The sequence below is a fragment of the Stenella coeruleoalba genome, assembly GCF_951394435.1.
Source record: "Stenella coeruleoalba genome assembly, chromosome: 7".
NCBI classification, from domain to species: domain Eukaryota; kingdom Metazoa; phylum Chordata; class Mammalia; order Artiodactyla; family Delphinidae; genus Stenella; species Stenella coeruleoalba.
Window position 1 is genome coordinate 105,897,377 of NC_137153.1, and position 20,296 is coordinate 105,917,672.

The 20,296-nt window shown below is 44.1% G+C and overlaps 1 protein-coding gene across 17 annotated transcripts in view; it reads right to left on the bottom strand.

The window, feature by feature from the left end:
- The window catches only part of ASTN2 (astrotactin 2), a 1,502,867-nt gene that overhangs the window by 625,688 nt on the left and 856,883 nt on the right, over window positions 1-20,296 (bottom strand). For all 17 annotated transcript variants that reach the window (XM_079927232.1, XM_079927229.1, XM_079927230.1 and 14 more), the window contains one exon: window positions 271-423. In XM_079927232.1, coding sequence (XP_079783358.1) covers window positions 271-423 — 153 coding nt within the window. The remainder of the gene's footprint in view (window positions 1-270; window positions 424-20,296) is intronic.

The window sequence follows — 20,296 nt, forward strand, 5'->3', positions numbered from 1 at the left end:
TGTTGCTAACCTTCTCAACCTCTCTGGAAGGTGGGCAATTCATTCCCGTTCTCAGATGAGGCGGCTGGGGCTCAGAGAGGTTAGCTTTCCACCCAGGGACACAGGTCCTCTTGCTCCAAGGCCTCAGCTGAGATGACTTATCAGGGGGACAGTGGCGTGGGTTCTGTGAGCACAGGGAAGCAGGGGGAAGAGGGCATAGCTCTTCCCGGCACCTTAAGAACCTGGGCACAGCGGGCAGACATCCTGGCCAGAGCCTCTGGGAGGACCTACCTCTGGACCTGCTCCTCCTCTTCCGCCTCCCTGCCGAGGCACTGCGCAGTGCTGGCTGCAGCTGGCCGATCTCGATGGGCGTGTTCGCACGGAAACTCTCCTTGAACTTCTGCATCAGGGACTCCACTGGCTCCTGCGTCGCCTCAGCTGCCGCTACGGGGTGGGCAACGGGGCTGAGGTTAGGGCTCAGCCCACCCTCAGCCCCTGGAGGACTGGGCCTGGCCCCCCGGAGCTCCCTCCCGGACCCAGTGGTGATGCAGAAGCCACAGGGGCCAGTAGAGATGAATCTACTGGCTTAACGCATTTATTTCTTCAACACCGACTGTGTTCTCAAGGGTACTGCCCCAAGCCCTTGAGAGATGATGGTGAAAGTTTGACACAATTCATGATTCAAGGACTCCATAGCTTGGTAGCACACATATCCAGGCATTTCCAACACTGTGCAATACTTCCGTGACAGTGGAGTACAGAGTACCAGAGGAGCACCGAGAAGGGTCAGCTCACCCGTCCTGGGAGCCAAGGCAGGCTTCCTGGAGGAGGAGGCAATACCTCCACTGAGACCTTAAACAGGAGTAGGAATTAGCAAAGAAGATAGAATCAGGGTGGAGTTGTTGAAAAGATTTGGGATAAGAGAGTGCCCTGGGTGGAAGGAGAGGCATGTGCAAAGATCTGAAGCCAGAAAGAACACGGTGCTTGAGTAACTGAAAGGAGTTCAGTGTGGCTGCAGTGGAGCCTGGGAAGAGCAGATGAGGCTGCAGGGGGCAGAACACCTTGTAAGCCACCTTGCGGAGCTTGGATTTTATCCCAAAGGCAAAAGATGATCGTTGAAAGGTTTTAAACAGGAAACTGGCATGTTCCAATTAAGCCCCTGTGATAACAATTACTAACCAGAGTATGGAGAATACACACAGAAGCAAAGACAAAGGGCTGTACAGAGGCTTTTGCAGAAGCCAGCCAGAGACAATATTGCCTGAACCAGAACAGTGGCAATAAAGGTAGACGGCAGTACATGGGTCAAACAATATTTCAGGAGACAAAACTGCAGTGCAGTGATACGTAGATCACTTGGTACAAGAGCCCCCTTTTACTAGGGGAAACTGAAGTCCCCCCCCACCCCAAACAAGGCATACAACTAGCTCCAAGCTAGCAAGCGGTAGAGTCAAGCCTTCTAAATCCTACTCCAACATTCCTTTCGTTTCAATATCCTCCAAGGAGCTGCTGGTACCCACATTTTCAGAAATTTCAAAATTGAGACTGGTAGAAAGTTATAGAGAATGGAGAGAGTGATGGCAGAAGGGCAGAGGGAAAAAAGGTAGAAGATAAAAGTAAAAAAAAAAACAGACAAATGAGAAAGAAGGAGAGAGCCAACATAAAAGAAAAGGAGGGGAAATGAGAAAGAAGAAAAGAAGATTGGCTGAATGATCACAGTGTCTTTGTTCTGAGAAATCCCCAAAGACAGCCCTGACTTTGAAATCTTCAGACTAAACCCTCCCTCCACCTATGTCTCAAGAGGCTGGGAAAGTTCTTCAGTTTAAGCTACTTGCTGTCTGATGACAAGGAATGGGATGTGGTAAAGATCCCTGTTTCTTTGATGAGCTTTTCCCAGAGTAGACAAAGAAGGCTTCTGAACATCCCGACACCAACTTCAAGGAGATCCTGTTTTCCCAGGAAAGTTTATCAGCTTAGACACACATGTGTCTGCAGGGTAGGTCATACCCAGAGGGCTGGTTTGGGTACTGGGCTCTGTGAGAAGCCCCATCTCTAGGGACACAGAGGGGCATCTGCGTTTGCTAAGGAAAAGATAACTGACAATACAAATGACGCTGTAGTAGTGTAACGTACCTGCCTCTCTTGCTATCTGTCTCCACAGGTATCTCAGTTAGGTCCAGAAGCCAAGAAGAAAATCCCAAGCATGGGCCCCTACTCCAAGCCTCTGATACAGAACCCCCCAGCAAGAGGCTACGGTCTAATTCTGAGAAGCACTGTCATACCCAATCCAGATGCTTTAAACCCAGAGAGGAGAGCGATTTGCACAAAATTGAAAGAGTTGGGCTAAACGGGGGTCAAAAGCCCAGAGCAAGCCACTGTCTGGAATCCTCCAAGGGAGGGACCCACACACATCTGTGAAAATTCACACATTCATTCGCCTCCTCACTCATTCATTCACTCTACAGTATTTTCAGAAAAGATGTCTTCGTCTGCTTGGACTTGCATAACAAAAATCATAGACTCGATAACATAAACAGGTCAGATTCTGGTTTGAAGATGGCTGACTTCTTACTGTCTGCTCACGTGGCCTTTCCTTGGTGCACCCATGTTGGGGGAGGAGAGGGAGAGAGGGAGAGAGAGGGGGAGGGAGGGAAAGAAAGGGAGAGAGAGGGAGAGAGAAGTCTTTCTCTTTTTATAGGGACACCAATCCTATCAAATTAGGATCCTACCCATATGTTCTCATTTAATTTTAATTACCTATCAAAAACTCTATCTCCAAATACAGTCACAATGGAGGTTAGGCTTTCAACATGTGAATTTTGGGGTACACAATTCAGTCTATAGCAGACTATATTTGGAGACGGGATCTTTAGGAGGTAATTAAGATTAAATGAGATCATAAAATCGGGGCCCTAATCTTATGGCACTGTGGCCTTAGAAGAACAGAAAGATCTCCCCATGAGGACACCAAGAGAAGGTAGCCATCTACAAGGCAAAAAGAGAGCCCTCACTAGAACCCAACCATGCTGACACCCTGATCTCGGTCTTCTAGCCTCCAGAACTGTGAGAAAGTAAATGTCTGTTGTTTAAGCCACACAGTCTGGCATTTTGCTCTGGCGGGTCTAGTAGACAAAGTCACAGTCACATTGGGGGTTAATAAGGCTTACTTTCAGTCCATAGCAGGGTAAGATGGTGAAAACAAGAACAAACAAAACCCCCTCGTGATGCTCACCATGTAGACAGGAAAACCAATAGTAATGAAATAGATGACAGAGAAATGTAAAATTTACAACTGATGTATACAATAAAGGAGAGGTGAAAGATGATCTAAGAGGCTCTAGTAGAGGAATATGACCTTGTCTAGGAAAACCATGGAAACTTGCTTCAAGGAAGTGACCAGTGTGACTAAGATCTGGAAAGAGTATGAGAAAATCAGGTGACAAGGGAGCTGCGGGGGAGGGCATATGCAAGGGGCTGCCGTCACCACTGCGGCTGAAATGCTGAAAGCGAGCGGTGTGAGATAATGCTAGAGAGGCAGGAAATCCTAATACTAACGCTAACCTTGACCCTCACCCTAACCCCCACCCTGACCCTAACTCTTCTGGGCCTTGGTAAGAATAGAACACACTGAAGGTTCTAGATAGGAAAGTGGCTTGATCAGATCTTCACTTAGAGAAGATCGCTCTGGCAGTAGAAAGGATGCATTGGGGAAGGACAGAAATGGAAGTGAGAAGACCAACTAGGAAGGTGGTACCATATTACAGAAGTCCATGTAGGAGATGCCAGGTAGTAGAGGTGGAGATAGGGATAGAGCAGGAGAGAGAGTAGCGACAGAGATGTTGGAGCAGTGGAGATAGAGCAGGGAGCACATTTGAGAGTTACTTTGTAGGTACCCCTCCCTGAGAATGTGGTGATTTATTGGAAAAGGGGGATAAGGGAGAGCGAGGTAGAGAGGATGACTCCTGGCCTTCTGGCATCCACAGAGGCAGAACGATGGTACCTCTCAGTGAGAGGAGGGACACTGAAAGAGGAGTGAACTGAGTTTGGTTTTAGGTGAGCTCACTTGGTGCCTCCCAGATGTCTACATGGAGAGGTGTTGAGCAGACAGCAAGTTGTGTGGGTCTCGCACTCACAGGAGACAACTGGACCCTGTGGAGGCTCTGCTCACGTGGTCTCCGGAACAGGCAGAGAGGGAGTGTGTGTCGTGGTGAAGCACGTTAGCTTCTGGCACAGTGGAGGCTATGGAACACGTGACCATTCCTCATCTGCACTGCCTGATCTCCCTTTGCACCCCCAGATCCATCTTCCACCCACAGGCTCATTCTGCCCCACTCTGTGGCCTGGAGCAGACCCTCAATGGGCTATTTCACAGGTCCTTCTTATCTGGCTACTAGGCGAGTTTGCCCAGGGAGATGCTCTGGCAGGATAAGGGAGGAGGGAATTTGAGGGGATGTCTTCCCTTACTCCTTTCCTGTTTCTGCATCGTATTTCTGATAGAGACGGAGGCACTCAACAGTCACAGCTTCTGCCAGGGCCCCTTTTCCACAAATCCATTTTTCCCAGACTCCAGTAAAACCATGTCCTCTCCCTGTACCTTCAGTTCTAGGAATTAGTGGTGGCTTCCTGATAGTTATTTTTCCTGGTGCCTCAATACCCCCTCCCCATTGATTCTCTTCACTCTGTCTACACCTCTATAAATAGTAGCTTCGTTGAACTTCGCCTAAAAATCCCATTGGAGGGCGCCTTCTTTGCCCAGCTGGAACCTTGACTGATACATCCTCCTTTTTCATCGAGGCTCTGACATTCAGCAATTCCTAAAGGTCAGCCCCTGCCCATCCTGTTATTTCTGCTTTACTTTCTCCTAAGCTGATGCAGATCTGACCAGCGGGGAGGAGAGAAAGACACTCAGAGAGGCAAGGTTTGCTCCCCTGAGCTGCAAGGGAGCTGCAAGGGTTTCTGATCCCGACTGTGGCAAATCCCATCCATCTGTTTGGCTGCTCTCGCCTTGGCGACAGTGCCAAGAACCCAGACAGGCTTAGAGGGGGAGGTGCTTATGCAAACCCATCCACGGCCTATTTCATCCTCTGTACCACTCTCTCCTGCCCCCATCCCTCTCAATCCCATTCGGTAGCTCTATCAATATCAATATATCAAGTTGTCCAAACAAGCCACGTTACCTCCTGGTACCCGCTGAGCTCTGCCTCCCCAGAGCAGCAAAATGCTCACCCGTCGCCTAGATGAATGCAACAGATGGTGCTTGATCTGAGCATCACAGCAGGCCCAGGAAAGGGAGGGTGAAGAGGGGGAAGCAGCCCTTTCTAATTGACATAGGAGAGACTGTCAAGCTTAATGGAAATGAAGCACTGGGGACCAAGGAGAGAAGCCCCGGCCCCCAAGCCAAGACAGAGAGAGAAAAGAGGAGAGAAAGAAGGAGGAGGGAGAGAAAACAAGACTGGAAAGGAAAACTGCGCTCAGTAATCAAGGGCAGGGGGTGAAAAGGGAAGCAGAGAAGAGTGGAAAGGAGGGGAGAGATCTGGAAAATAATAAAGAGGGAACAGAAAGGGAAGGGTAGGAAGGACACAAGAGGAGACAGAGACAGCGAGAGAAGGGAAAGGAGAAGGCAGACCCCGAGTACCACTGCAAAGGCATAAGGGTCGTGTTTGTTTCCAGCCACCAGGCAAGCTTCAGCCTGATACTCGACCCTGGAGAACAGGCACTACATGCCCTGTCTACACTGGCATTCACCAAGTCCACATTCAGACGCTCACGCGCTGTTCTCTCCCCGGCACAGCCTGGGATGTTCTATCACTGTAACTTGTATGGGTTTGGGTTCAAGTTCCTATATCACCTTTATCATCACCCTCTTTCATTTTTCTAGACTCACCCAGCCTACATAGGAAGAAAATTCACAGTTCTTGAAAACTTCACCAATTCTCTGCCAGGCAAGAAAGCTGGCATTTCTTTATGTTTTCTCATTTATTCCTCCTAACAACTTTGAAAGCTAAGTGTCATTAGCCGTTTCAAAATGAGGAAATTGAGGCTCAGAGAAGCTAAATAAGCTCCGGGGGTCACACCCTTAACAATGGCAGAGCTGGGATTTAGACTCAGGTTATGAGAACTCTGATGACCGGGCTCCATTCACCACACCCCCGTACACATACTCTTCCTGTCCTTCCTGGTGGATGGACATGGAGATCCCAGTCTTTGAGTTTGGATGTGCCTTCTCTGGGCCTGCAAAGTGACTCTAAAAGCTCAGCCCCTCTTAACTCATCTGGGCAAGGAGCCCCTGGCAATCTGGTCCTGGCTGGAGCCAGGGGCTCAACTTGACTGGAGTCTGACCTGCTCTTCCAAGGAACCTTGTTCAGTGTCGATGGTCAAGACTGTCCAGCCTCGAGGTCCTAGGCTCAGCTCATGCCCCGTGGTGTCAGTTTTGTCTCACTACAGAACTATGTTCAGAGAACAAAGCAACAGGTGGGTATTACTTGGCCATACTGCCTAGTGCAAAGTGTGAGAAAGCCCACCCGAGTTCCAATGTCAGCTCTGCCACTGTGTGACCTAGAGCCACTCCCTCCTCTTTTACAGCTCTCAGTTTCCCTGAATGCCTGCAGGGTTGTTGGGAGGATTAAACATAATTATGTACATAATTGTCTAACAGAGCTTCTGGAACACAGTAAGTGATCGAGAGTGGCCACAACCCAACTTTCTCTCCCTCTTCAGCTTTATGATTGCTCAATCCATTCATTCATTCATTCATTCATTGTGAAAGGCATCTGCATTGTAAGATATTCACTTTCAAAATTATTTTAGAGAATATACATTTTCCCTTTTACACAGATGTGAAAACAGAGGCACCATGAGACAAAGTCATGATAAAAGTCAGCAGCGGGGCTTCCCTGGTGGCGCAGTGGTTGAGAGTCCGCCTGCTGATGCGGGGGGCGCGGGTTCGTGCCCCGGTCCGGGAGGATCCCACGTGCCGCGGAGCGGCTGGGCCCGTGAGCCATGGCCGATGAGCCTGTGCGTCCGGAGCCTGTGCTCCACAACGGGAGAGGCCACAACAGTGAGAGGCCCGCGTACAGCAAAAATAAAAAAAAAAACAAAAAAAAAAAACAAAAAAAAAAAGTCAGCAGCGGACCAAGGTCCAGCACTCAAGTCTCCTATTTCTACTTCCCCACCCCATTTCCCCAAATTCTAGGATCGTTTTAACCTCAGATCTTATGATGATTAATTTGACGTGTCATCTTCGCAAAGCTGTGGTACCCAGATGTTTAGTCAAATATCTTCCTAGATGTTTCTGTGTAAGTACTTTTTAGGTGACATTAGTATTTAAATTAGTAGCTTTTGAATAAAACAACCCTCCATAATCTGGGTGGGCTTCATCCAATTGAAGGCCTTAACAGAGAAAAGACTGACCTCCTGCAAGGAGAAAGGAACTCTGCTAGCAGGCTACCTTCAGACTTGAGCTGTAACAACTCTTCCCTGGATTTCTAGCCTCCTAGCCTACCTTGAAAATTTTGGACTTGTCAGTTTCCACAGTCACATGAGATGATTCTTTAAATCTCTCTAGATATCAATAGATAGATAGACAGATAGACAGATGGGATGTATATAACCAAAAGATGATGTATCCACACGTGTCTATATTTACATCTCCTATTGACTGTTTCTCTGGAGAACCCTAATATAGACCTCAATTTTCATATCCAGGCTTTGGGCTGGGCACACTCAAATGTCAGGTTTGTGGGGGGATTAGGTAATAAGAGAAGACATCCCAGCCCTAAAGAACACCTCAGCTGGGAAGACCTGGTATAAATGCAAAGAACCAGCGAATTTGGAAGTTGTGAGAATCCAGTTCCAGCACCCGACACTCCACTTCATATAGGAGTCATCTTCTCATGAAAGAAGCAAAAAGTAGCAAAGACAACAGCCAGCCAGTGTTCCCTAGCCAGATGAGAATGTTCCATGACTAGAGTACGTTTAAAACCCATGTACGCGTTTTTTAAACATGGCCAGCTCTTCCCAATTCTCAGGGGTAAACTTGATGGATAGAATTTTCTTCCCTTTTAGTTTTTTCTTCCATATATTTTCTTAAACCTTTGGTGCCTGGTACAGCTTACCTTCAAACGAGTGCCAGCAGACAAGACAAATGCACAAACAGCAACAAACACAAACCGGAAATCTTGGGACGGGCCTTTGCTTACATACACTACCTTGGGTGTGTCAGTTCATACTGCAGACTTGTAGACTGATCATAATTTCCGCTGGAAAACTGCATTGAGTTTGAATGACTGAATTAAACGTAGTGATATTTTCCTCTGCTCCGTTAGAAACACAATACTATCCAGGTTCTGTGGAGCCAGTTCCACAGTTCCTAGCCAGGACACAGATGGTCTTGAAGATTCCTTCCAGCTCCCATGGCCTTGTAGTTATAGATGTCAATGAAATGTGCTTTTAACAAGATGAAGGCAATAACCACAGACACTGCTTGCTTCAGTCTGCAAAGCACTTGCACCTCTCTCAGCTGATGCTGTCTTTACCACCTCCCATTTTATAGAGACCATAGAGGCAAAGGAGATTTCCAAAGGGTGGGCTGGAGTTGATACCACAAATCAACAAGTGCTATTCAAGGGAGAAAAGGTCAAGTAACTAGACAGGCTGGGCCAAAGACTTCTTGGTCACTTTATTACCACCTTGGTGGCAAGGCATGGCTATGGAAAGGCTTTGGAATCGGCCATAGTTTGGAATGTGAGCTATGTGTCTTACCAGCTGCAAAACGTGGGCAAATCACTTAACCACTCAGAGTCTCTGCTTCACCAAGTGTTAAAAGGGGGCTTGCAATTCCAAATTCATAAAGCTGTTTTTGGATTAGATGAGATGTTAAAATGATTATCACAAATGCTGATACAGAGTAAGCATTTTAAAGATGAGAGTTAATACTGTTACTGCCAAAAAGATCTTAAACCGTCAGACATAGCAAATACAGGTCTTCTACCCAACCCCGGGTGGCATGTGCGTGCCCAGAATCTGATGGAACTCGCAGTCACTAGTCAGATTCTTTTCCTAGATTCATCCTTTCTATAACTGCACAGGAAGGCTATGTATATGGCTCAGCACTCCCTGTGACTAGAGGGCCACCCATATTCTACAACTGGAATTCTTCACCCAACACCGTTACCGGGTGCTGTATCCAGAGATGGGCACTGGGGACACAGCGATGAACTGAATGTTGAGCCTTCTTTAAAACACAACACTGCTTAGTGGAAGAGACAGATAAAGATAAGAAAAACACAGTGTGCTAAATGCCCGGTGATGGGACGGCTGAAAATGTGTCCTCTAATTCCTTCTGCATGTGGAAAAGCTATAGAAAATCCTCAGAGGAGATGTGAACTTGCCTGACCCTTAAAGAATGCAGAACCAGGTGAAGAGGATGACATAAAGAGTAGCATCAGCAGAAAAAAGGGGCAAGAATTGTAGGGAAAATCCCACACAGTTCGGTTTTTCAAGAGCTTGACATGAGCGATGATTTTATTATAAAGAAAATCCATCTTTTGAGCTATGAAGGCTGGTCTGGCTCTTTCTGCGGACTCCTACCTCCTTTCCCAGACCACAGTTCAAAATGTCCACCTCTTTTGAGAGCTCTGCTATCCAGCCTTACTACCCTTTCCTGTGCCTTTTATATTTATCTCAGATACCCTGGGTTTAGCAAGTGCATGTGGTTTAGGAATCTGACAGACCTGGGTTTAACCTTCATTCTATCACTTATTCATTATGGGACTTAACTTCTCTAAGCCTCAGTTCTCCATGTAAAACCTTGAGCATAAATCTCTCTCAAGAATTGTGGGGTTCTGTTTGTTTGTTTACTTGGTTTGGTTAAGATTCAAAGCAGTAATATATGCAAAGTGCTTAGCACAGTATGTAAAATGGGTTAAGCACGCAACAAAGTAATAGCCTTTATTATCATTCCTGTTAGTAAGTTTAAGTGACATAAGCTTGCAGAAGGCCTTGCACTGAGTCAAAGCTTAATACAGACTAGGTTCTCCATTTCCCTTTTGGGTAACTCAGTGCCTTTGACTAAGGACTCTAACTCCCTATTGTGCTCTCATGTATAAATCTCTTCCCTGACCCCAGGGACACACAGGGCTTGCACTCTACGTCAGCCAACCCCCATGGTTACACCGTGGATCTAGCCTAACCTGGGACCTGGGTATGGCTGTTACACTAAGTCTGGAAATTGATCTTCTGCTCATAGCCCCCTGTCCACTCTCATATCTTGCTCTTTCATTCTCATCAAGTTTGTGCTGTGACCTCTAAGAGATCACCAGGTCCTGAATGTAAGGCACACTGTGGCAAACATGTGGGATTATATATATGTATCTAGAAAGGGAGAGGGGGAGGGGGAGGGGGAGGGGGAGGGGAGGGGGAGGGAGAGAGGGAAAAGGAGGGAGAGAGGGAGAGAGAGAGAGAGAGAGAGAGAGATCTGTTGCTTATGAAGATCTAGCTCCATCATTTTGAGCCAGAGGACATTGCTTCTCTGGCATCTGGTTGGCAGGGAAGGGAGAAGCCCACTCTCTAACCCCTACTCTCTTCCTTCCCAGAAATTTCACCTCCTCCTGGTTTCACCTCTCCCCCCAGAAAGTAAGCTTAGATGTTTCTGGTTGATCTGTTACTGAGGTTCACCTAAATGTAGCTTTCTAATTTGCCAAGAACACCTCATTAGTCATGTAATCACAAGAATAATAATATTTACCATTTATGGAGTGTTTATAATGTAACACGTAGTATTTTAAAGTAAACAAGCCATGGTTGAATGTAATTCTCATAATGACTACGGTACCTGAAACTTTTAGCGTCTTCGCCACTCCTTGCACCCACCTCTTGCTATAGCTTCACTGGGGATGGAGTGGACTTCATTGCCCCTTGATTTGTTCTTGGCTATGTGACTTGTTTTGTCCAGTGGTATGTGGGTAGAAGTCAGTGTGCGCCACTTATGAACACAGGCTTCAAGAGGCAACACATATGTCTGCTCACACATTTATACCTGCCACCACCATGAGGAGCCTACAGATCCAAGGAGGATGACGGACACATAGTGAATTCACAGCTCTTCAGCATGGAGTGGAGTCAGCCTAATCCTACAGCCTAGGTCACTGACACCAGCCAATCTGCAGATGATAAGCAATCCACCTTAGATGAGCACAACACTCCATCTAATCTGCAGACACTTGGAAAGTCAATGTTTATTACTGGATGCCGCTGATATTTCATAGTTTTTTATTATGTAGCATTATTGTGGCAATGATTGACTGATAAATTTCCATCTTACAACTGGGTAAGGGAGGCACAACAAGATTAATTTTTCAAGGGTCATATAGCCTATAAATAGCACAGCTAGACAAATAGCTTCATATACCTCACCATGGCTTGTTTTGGAATGGGACCGATAAACACGGTTTAATGAATTGACTTCCACACCGGAGTGGATGAAAGGAACCCCTCTTAGCCAGTTTCCCTTTAGACCACATGAATGATAATTATAAGAATAATCCCAGAAATAGCAACCATCTGAAACCGAGATGTCTCTCTTCAGTGGCATTAAGACTGCTAGCACATCTATTCAGAGCTTTTGGGGCTGGGCTGTCTTTGCTGAATGAATGAAAAAAAAATGTTTCACATTGTATACGACTGGGCACCAAATGAAAGGTATGAAAAATATACATGGTGACATAGGTGCATTCCTGACCATGCTGATGCTGGGGAGAAGAACACGGAACCTGGAAAGTTCTCACCTCTTCAACTGGCAGATTTTCCACCCATGTTCCTTTTTTTTTTTCCATGTTCCTTTAAACTAAGGGCAAATTTTCCCAGCACAAGAAAGTGGTTATAAATTTAAACACATGTAAGTCAACTATAGCAAATGGCAGGGATTTTAGAGTGAAATGAATGCAGCTGCATTATAAATATGTCCTATTTCTCAATATTAAACCCTTAAAAATAGACTGGCTAAATATATAGACAATAATGGATTGAGGCTGAGTTGGCATTACTATAAGGCTTGGGATTTTCCATTTAATGACTTCACAATTTCAATTTCCCATTTCCGCATGACAGTTAGAGCAGCCTTGCTTTATTATGTGCGATTACATGTCACCACAACACAAAAATGCAAGCAGAAGGCTAGAGAGCAACAGTGGGGGGAGGGGACAGCAGGGAATGCTGAACTGAAAACTCAGCAGATGTGGAGAAAGAAGACCAGATCTTCAGTTTCAGCTCAGCTGCTGTGTGACTTTGAACCCCTCACTAGGCTGCTCTGAGCCACAGAAAATAAAAATGCCTGTGAGATTCATGTGAGACAGTCAGTATACAAACAAAGAGGTAAGACAAAACTACATGGTAAAAACTCGATGCACAATGATTTTACTGTTGCACTGAGGTTCAAATCCTGGATCTGCCTCTTAGCATCTGCTCATCCTTGAAGATGGCAAGGTACAATGGCAGTGCCTCTCTGAGCCTTGGTTATTCTGTTCATTTACTAAATGGAGATGAGGGTATCTACAAGAAAGATGTAAATAAGCACACCAGTTATACTATAAACTCATACTTGTTGACCTGTTGAGTATCTACTCTATGGCAGGCACTGCTGCCTCATATGCCACTCACCACCAGCCTGGAAAGTGGGTGACATTAGTATCCCCATATGGGAGCAGAGCCTGACCTGGAGCCCAAGTTGGCCTGACTCTCTGATCTTAACCACTGCTGATACGATGCAAATAGGAGGAGAAACAAAAGAAGGATGTGGGAGAAGCAGAGAAGGGATCAGCCTGTGGAATGGTGGGGCTGTCCGGGCTCACATAGGCATCTTAGGAACTATTTTTATTCCAAAGCTAGATAATCCTGAATTATCTTCTTTTTCCTTATTTAGCCTGGTTAAACTGGCCCAGCTAAGTATTATGGATACCTCTTTTTCTCTCTATCCTTTTCCCAGGGAGAAGCCAAAAAAAAAAAAAAAAAAAAAAAAAAAAAAAAAAAACTGAGCTAAGGCAGGAGACAGGACTGGAAATCATGTCTTTAGTGGAGCAGAACAAATTCCTCCTCTGATGTTTTTTGGTGAAATAATAGAGATCCATCCTAGGGAGCCATTTGTTCAGGGAGCCTGCGTGCACGGGCGGATGGGTCTTGAGGAATGCTCTCATTTTGCTAGATGTGCACAATGATGTAGAGAAATGTGATAAAAAAAAAAAAAAAAAAAGAGACAGAGAGAGAGGCATAGAGGCTGTGATAGAACCTCCAAACTCAGCTCGTCCAGTAGCAACACTGGAGATGCTGATGGCCCTGGAAGGGGGCTCACGCTCCAGCTACTGTCCTGATAACGGGTATTCCAGGATTAGAAACAACACATGCTATTTCTCTTCTGAGTCTGCCTCTCCTTCTTCACCTTTTATTTCTCATCACTCATCTCCTGATGTAAATGTCTAGAATTTGGACCTTGCATGCCTGGATTAGATGTGGGTGTCCAAGTAGGTTTTTTTGGAGTCCTCACCACTAACATAGATTTTATAAACACATGTTCAGCTGGGCGTTATTCCTCTCTCTCCTTACCCATCATTTCCATTCAATAATTTGGGCATTAGAGATCTCAATGTACGTTAACAGTAAGGTGACCACTGAGAAGGTAACATATTTTGGGGCTACATTAAGAGAAGCATAAAATCTTGGAACGAAGAACGGGACATCTCTACTGCGCATTGTTCAGACCACACCTAGAGCACTGTGTTGAGATCTGAGTGCCACATTAAGAACATTATTAGCAAAACAGAGCAGATCCAGAGATGAGAAGATAGACTAATATGAAAGCTTGTAATGGAATCATAAGAAACAATAAAGACACTATAAAAAGTAAACTCACCTGCCTTCGACTATTTGAAGGGCTGTAGTATTATTAGTACTTATAATACCGATGTTTAATATTCTTATTACTGTAACTATGTCCCACGCACCATGATACATGCATTATATATGTTATAATTCCAAGAGCTATTTCTTTCAGTGCTTACACTGGGCCAGGTACCTGCTAAAGTGCTTTGCAGATATAAGTTCACGTAATTCTCAATGATGCTGTGAAGCAATCTCTACTCATCTCTCTCTTACAGATGGGAAAACTGACCCTGAGACAGTTAAGGTTCTTGACTAAGGCAAGATTTCTCAATCTTAGCGTTACTGACATTTGGGTCTGGATAATTCTCTGTTGTGGGTATGGTCCTGGCCTCTGCCAATTAGATGCTATTAGCCTCCTCCTTGAGTTGTGATAACCAAAAGTATGTCCAGGCATTTCCCAATACCCCTTGAGGGGCCACATCACCTCGGTTGGGAACCTCTAGAGTAAGGTAGCCTAGGTGGTAAGTGGGACGGCTGGAATTCAAACTCAGATCTGTCTGGTATGAAGAACCATGATCTTAAGAATAAGAATATCAATAACAATCGTGATAGTAATATTGATTACTTACGAGCACACTACATGACAGAGCTTTCTAACTATGGAAAGAAGAGCTCGTGGGGCTAGTTAAGTCCTCTGAAACTGGAAGTAAGTAGGCAAAGGTGCCACATTCCAAAAATAACACAGAGGAGATTCAAGGATTAAATAGAAAAGATGGACTAAAAGACAGCTCGACCAATGATAACCCTAAAAATCCATTATTCTGTGAATTTACAACTCGACGCTTTAATTTTAATTTTAAGTGCCTTTCAATAATTACAGAGGAAGAAACAAATCATAATTTGAATTGTCTTATCCTTAGTAGAAACCCAAAGAAATTTGCCTTGCTCTTATACTTAGGAGACTGGGAAGATGCCATTCCTAACTTCCTTTCTTCATCCCTCCAACACACACACACAGATACAAACCCTCTTGCCCATGCATCTGGGCTCAGAAACAATTGGTCCATTATCTGGTTCTAAGCAGAAGAAACTGAGATACAATCTAGCAAGTCATTAGCTGTGGGGCGAATTGGCAAGTCTCCACTGGTGTGTAATAAATTAATGGCGCCTGAGAAAGGAAGACATTGACAAGAGGGAAGCCCACAGCCTCCCACCTGCCTCTCTTCATGGCCAAGACATCTACCTCCTGAGCTGTGTTTGAACACAGAGGAGGAACGTGGAGGAAAGACGTGCACATCTCTATCAATTAGAGACTGGCATGAGCAAAGGTGCATGGATCTAAGTCAGGAGCAAACCTGCTGGAAGCCAATCGTCTAGGTGACATTTTAGAGGCCATTCCCATAGAGCCTGACGATGCAATACGTTACACCAAGATGAAGTTAAGTTAAAGCTGGACTAAGTTGGACTGGACAGCAAAAAGAATTATTCAATTAACTGGTGACTCAAGCACTAAAAAAAAAAATGACAGGAGGAGGATGTGGAGTTCATGTCCAGAAGGCCAAGTAGGGAGAGATGGCTACTGGCTGATGATTTTAGCGCTCCCTTGCAAAGCACAGGGACTGAAGCAACACTTTGATGCTGCGTGCGGTATATCAAAGAAGGATGAGAGGGTTTTCCCAGGTGGCATATAGAAAGAGCTCAAGTCCAAAGACATCTTCAGTTCAAAAAATGATGAGCTGGGCTTCCCTGGTGGTGCACTGGTTGAGAGTCTGCCTGCTAGTGCAGGGGACATGGGTTCGTGCCCCGGTCCGGGAAGATCCCACATGCCGCGGAGCGGCTGGGCCCATGAGCCACAACTACTGAGCCTGTGCGTCTGGAGCCTGTGCTCTGCAATAAGAGAGGCCGCGACAGTGAGAGGCCCGCGCACCGCGATGAAGAGTGGCCCCCGCTTGCCACAACTAGAGATGGCCCTCGCACAGAAACAAAGACCCAACACAGCAAAAATAAATTAATTAATTAAAAAAAAATGATGAGCCACTTAGTATGGCTAGAGTTCAGTGTCTCTAGAGGGATGCTGCTACAGATGAGGTGAGAAAGAGCTTGTGACCACATCAGGAAGGGACTTGAATGCCAAGCTAAGCATCTGAACTTTAGTCTGTACGGCAGGGAAGATTATATGGGCATGCATTGTAAGATATATATATATATGGATTTTGATCAGAAGAGTGGCATGTCAGAGAAATACTTAAGAAAGTTCAATGTGATGTCAGTGTGGAAGAGGGTTCCTAGGGAAAATAACACATAATGATAAAAAGAGCTGAAATGTATTCAGCCATTCAGCATGTGCCAGTAACTGTGCTAAGCATTTTACCTGAATTTTCCAATTTAATACTCACAACAATCATACGGGGTAAGCATTTCAATAAACTGCTTTTCGTAGAAGAAAAAAATTAAGCTTAGAACTCAAATTGTGTTCAAGACCCCAATACTTAACGTTGATGGAGTCAAGATACTAACCCAGGTCCAATTCTAGTGACTGTGCACTTAGTCAAGAAGTCTCTATAAGTCCAGACAAAAGAAGATACAAATCTTGACTATAACAATGTCAAAGGAAATAGAAAACAAGGTTTATATTTGAAAACATATATATTTAGGGGTTAGAATGGACAGGAATGATAGGACTTAGATCTGAATTGGAGGATATAAGAGAAGTTGAGATGCATTCTAGTTATTCCCCTTGGGAATGATATATAATTATATGGTTTCAGGGTTAACTATACCCCAATACAGCCAAAGGTTGCCTGAATGTTCCCCTTTTCAATTATAAAAGGATGACTTGCCATTGATGCTTTACTTACCATGATCAGCTTGTCTACAGAACTAAATTAAAACATTCATTACAGAAAAGAAAAAAACAAAGTCACGGCATGAAAAAATTTCTTCATCTCACCATCATCCTCAATGAGGGATGGCAGAAGGGCAGAGATCGCTGGGTAAGACCATGACCAGACTCTGGAATTTGGGCAGGACTAAGGGTTCAGGCAGACAGCCAAGAATGGCACTGGTCTCATAAGCAGGAGGGTTTGTGGATGACTGAACTTGAAACTTAAGTAAACACAACTCATGCAAATATTTACACTCACCTGTTCTACAAACTTACCATGAATGTCTCTGTGGCTCTGACCCATAAGATAAGTCCGATTCTTAAAGTCTCACTGTTCCTCCTGGATACCAAGTATACTGCCTGCTCTGAGCTTCACTGCTTTCCCATCCTCAGCAAAGTCTGAATTCTCTTGCTCACCCTTGTCCTTCTGGATGTACCTGACCCTCCCTACCTTATCCTCCAGCCACAGCTCTCATGCACTTCCAACCTAATTGTTTCCATCAATGTGTACAAAACAATCGTTTATGGGAAATGCCACAGGATGTTAATTTCATCTGGAACTGGGTAACTGTGAAAAGAGCTTCCTTTTTTTATTATACAGAATGAATAAGTATTGCATTAATAGTGCCATCTTCAGTTACAACCACAATCGCAGGCCTGTTGTTCACTGTCTGTGGGTTATTTTTCTTGAAGCATTTTTCTAAACAATTTTCTTTTCAAATCCTCCCCCGTACTCCCTTCCTTTGTATCCTTGTAATTAAGATAATGCAGCATAGTTATAAACACATACTGGAAGCTCAGATGCCAGCACGGACCGTCCAGCCGGTGCTACGTGCTTACTGAAATTTCTCAAGCAAAAAGGAAAAAGGGTTGGAGTCACTGTGGAGTGAGAAGAATGAAGACTGGTGAAGCCGGTAGGAACAAGCCGGAGTAGTCCAGAAAACCTGGCCAGAGTCCACATCGGGGGAGCTGAGTTTGCTTGGATATTTCTAGAAGCCAACCAGGAAGCGTGCTCAAAATTTCTGAACACTGAGAAAAATCATATCAAGCATCTACTACGCTGGGTGCTTCACATATATCATCTGATTTACTCATCACGTCAACTCCACGGAGTTCGTTTTTTAGTACCATTTTAGAGACAAAGGAACGGAGTCTGTAAGTTAGGGAAGTTGGCTAAAGTGAAGAGCTAGAATGGGCTAGGTGAGATTTAATCCTCGATTCTAGTATCAGCCAGTTACTGCCATTAAGAACCACTCCATTTTTTTTTTTTTTCATTCAAGATTGTATTCATTCACGTGCCTATGGGCCACATGAGGATGAGATTACTCAGGCTGGGATTAGCTCGGCTGCAAACTGCAGGTTGAGTTCAGGTCTGCTTCACATGCCTATCATCCTCTTTGGACCAGCAGGCTGTATGGGACACATTCCCATGGACATTTCAGAAAGCACAAGAAGGAAACTCCTCTGTGAGAGCACGTATCAAGCTTTTGCTTGTGTTACACCTACTAATATCTCACTGGTCAAGGAGGCCAGATGGCCAAGCTCAATGTCAACAGGAAAAGAAAATAGGTCCGACTCACAGCGGCAGATGGAAAGTGAATATGTACTGAACAATCGTCTAAGCTAGCACACCCCAAAATCTTTCAAGTTTCCGTAACACCAAGAAAACCATACCACTGAGGGTCTAAGCTTCTGGACTGTAGGGGCTCATGTCAAAGGGAGGTGGCCATGGGGACACAGAAGTGGTAGTGAGTACATGACCTGGAGCTTTTCTCATCTGTATAAAAGGCAATAATATTGGCCAATCTTCCTAAGAAGGCTATTGGAAGGTGACTGAGATACAGTTTTAAAAACAGGATGCTTCTTCGTATGTTCATGCTCTGCTGCACTGCTCTGCTTCATTTTTCTTCATCAAACGTATCACTGCTGACATTGTGTTATATATTTATTTTATTATTTTTCCCCCCTTAACCATTCCAAATGTAAGTTAAATAAATGAAAAGATATTGTCTATTTCATTAACTATCATATCACCAGCACCTAAGGTACTGACTAAAATGTAGTACACATTCAATATATTTTTTTTTTTTTAGTAAATGAAATACAATGTTATAAACCCAACTTTATAAATACTCTGCATGCAACACAACAAACTCAACCTGTGCCAGTCTAGGTACTATCTTGAGCTCTGAAGGGGGACAAGGGTTTTTTGAGAGGTACAGTAGAATGGTAATGATGATGACAGTGGTGGTTGTGGTGTGATGCTGGTACTAAATATAACAGACATTAAAATAATACATATTTAAAATATCACTGGGCTTGGAATAAAAAAAAATACTGATGACTCAGTTTCATATCTTTCCAGCTGTGCTGCTTTGGAAGGCCTCCTAACCTCAGCAATTCACAGCGATCTCATCTATGTAACTGTTTTACATATATAGACTTTGCCAGAATATCTCAAGTCTCTGTGATAATCTATTCAAGTGTCTGGTACAAACTAGGTAGCTAACAGGATGAAGATGTGGATGGTGATGGTCATGATGATGAGCGTCCTCTTAACTTGTAGTTTTTCCTGGAAAAGGTATATAAAACTCACTGTTGAGAAAGCTGGCAGAATTAAACTCCATAACAGGTATAGCAAAGGGATGGGGATTAAAAGTTGAAGAAATCTTCAGAGAACAAGAGGCTCCCGAACTGACTCTTAAAGACCACATTTGATCCATATACGGAGAGATGGAAGAGCAAAATCCCAGAAAAGGAAAACAAAACAAGAAAATTTCCAGAGGGAGAAAAGGGCAGAGGTAACAGTTACAACTGTCCAATCAATTTTCACACTTCTTTTAAAAATTTTAGGTTTACCTAAGCAATTCCGGATTTATTATATAAGTTGATCTCTATAGTAACCATGTACGATACATAGAAGAGTTATCATCACTATGCTATAGATGAAGAAACAGAGGCTCAAAGAGAGTGCATCATTTAACTTGGCAGCTGGATGAGAAATGGAAAGTTTAGCTGAGACCCCAAAGTGACACATTTCAGACATCAAAATGAGTTACAGATAGATCACTCCAGTAGCTCATGTGAAAAGTGGGTAGCTAGGAACCAGGGAGTGAACTGCTTAACCCCTCAGTTCTATCAAGGGAATGACAAATTACTTTTTTTTAAGGTTTTTTGGTTTTTATTGAAGTATAGTTTATTTACAATGTTGTGTTAGTTTCGGGTGTACAGCAAAGTGATTTAGTTATATATATATATATATATATATATATATATATATAAAACGTAAGTTATATTTATCTATATAAATATATGTATATACATTTATATATTTTTTCAGATTATTTTCTGTTATAGGTTATTACAAGATATTGAATATAGTTCCCTGTGCTATACCGTAGGTCCTTGTTGATTATCTATTTTATATATAGTAATGTGTGTCTGTTAATCCCAAACTCCTAATTTATCAGTCCCTCCCCCACTTTCCCCTTTGGTAACCATAAATTTGTTTCCTATGTCTGTGCATCTATTTATGTTTTGCAAATAAATTCATTTGTATCATTT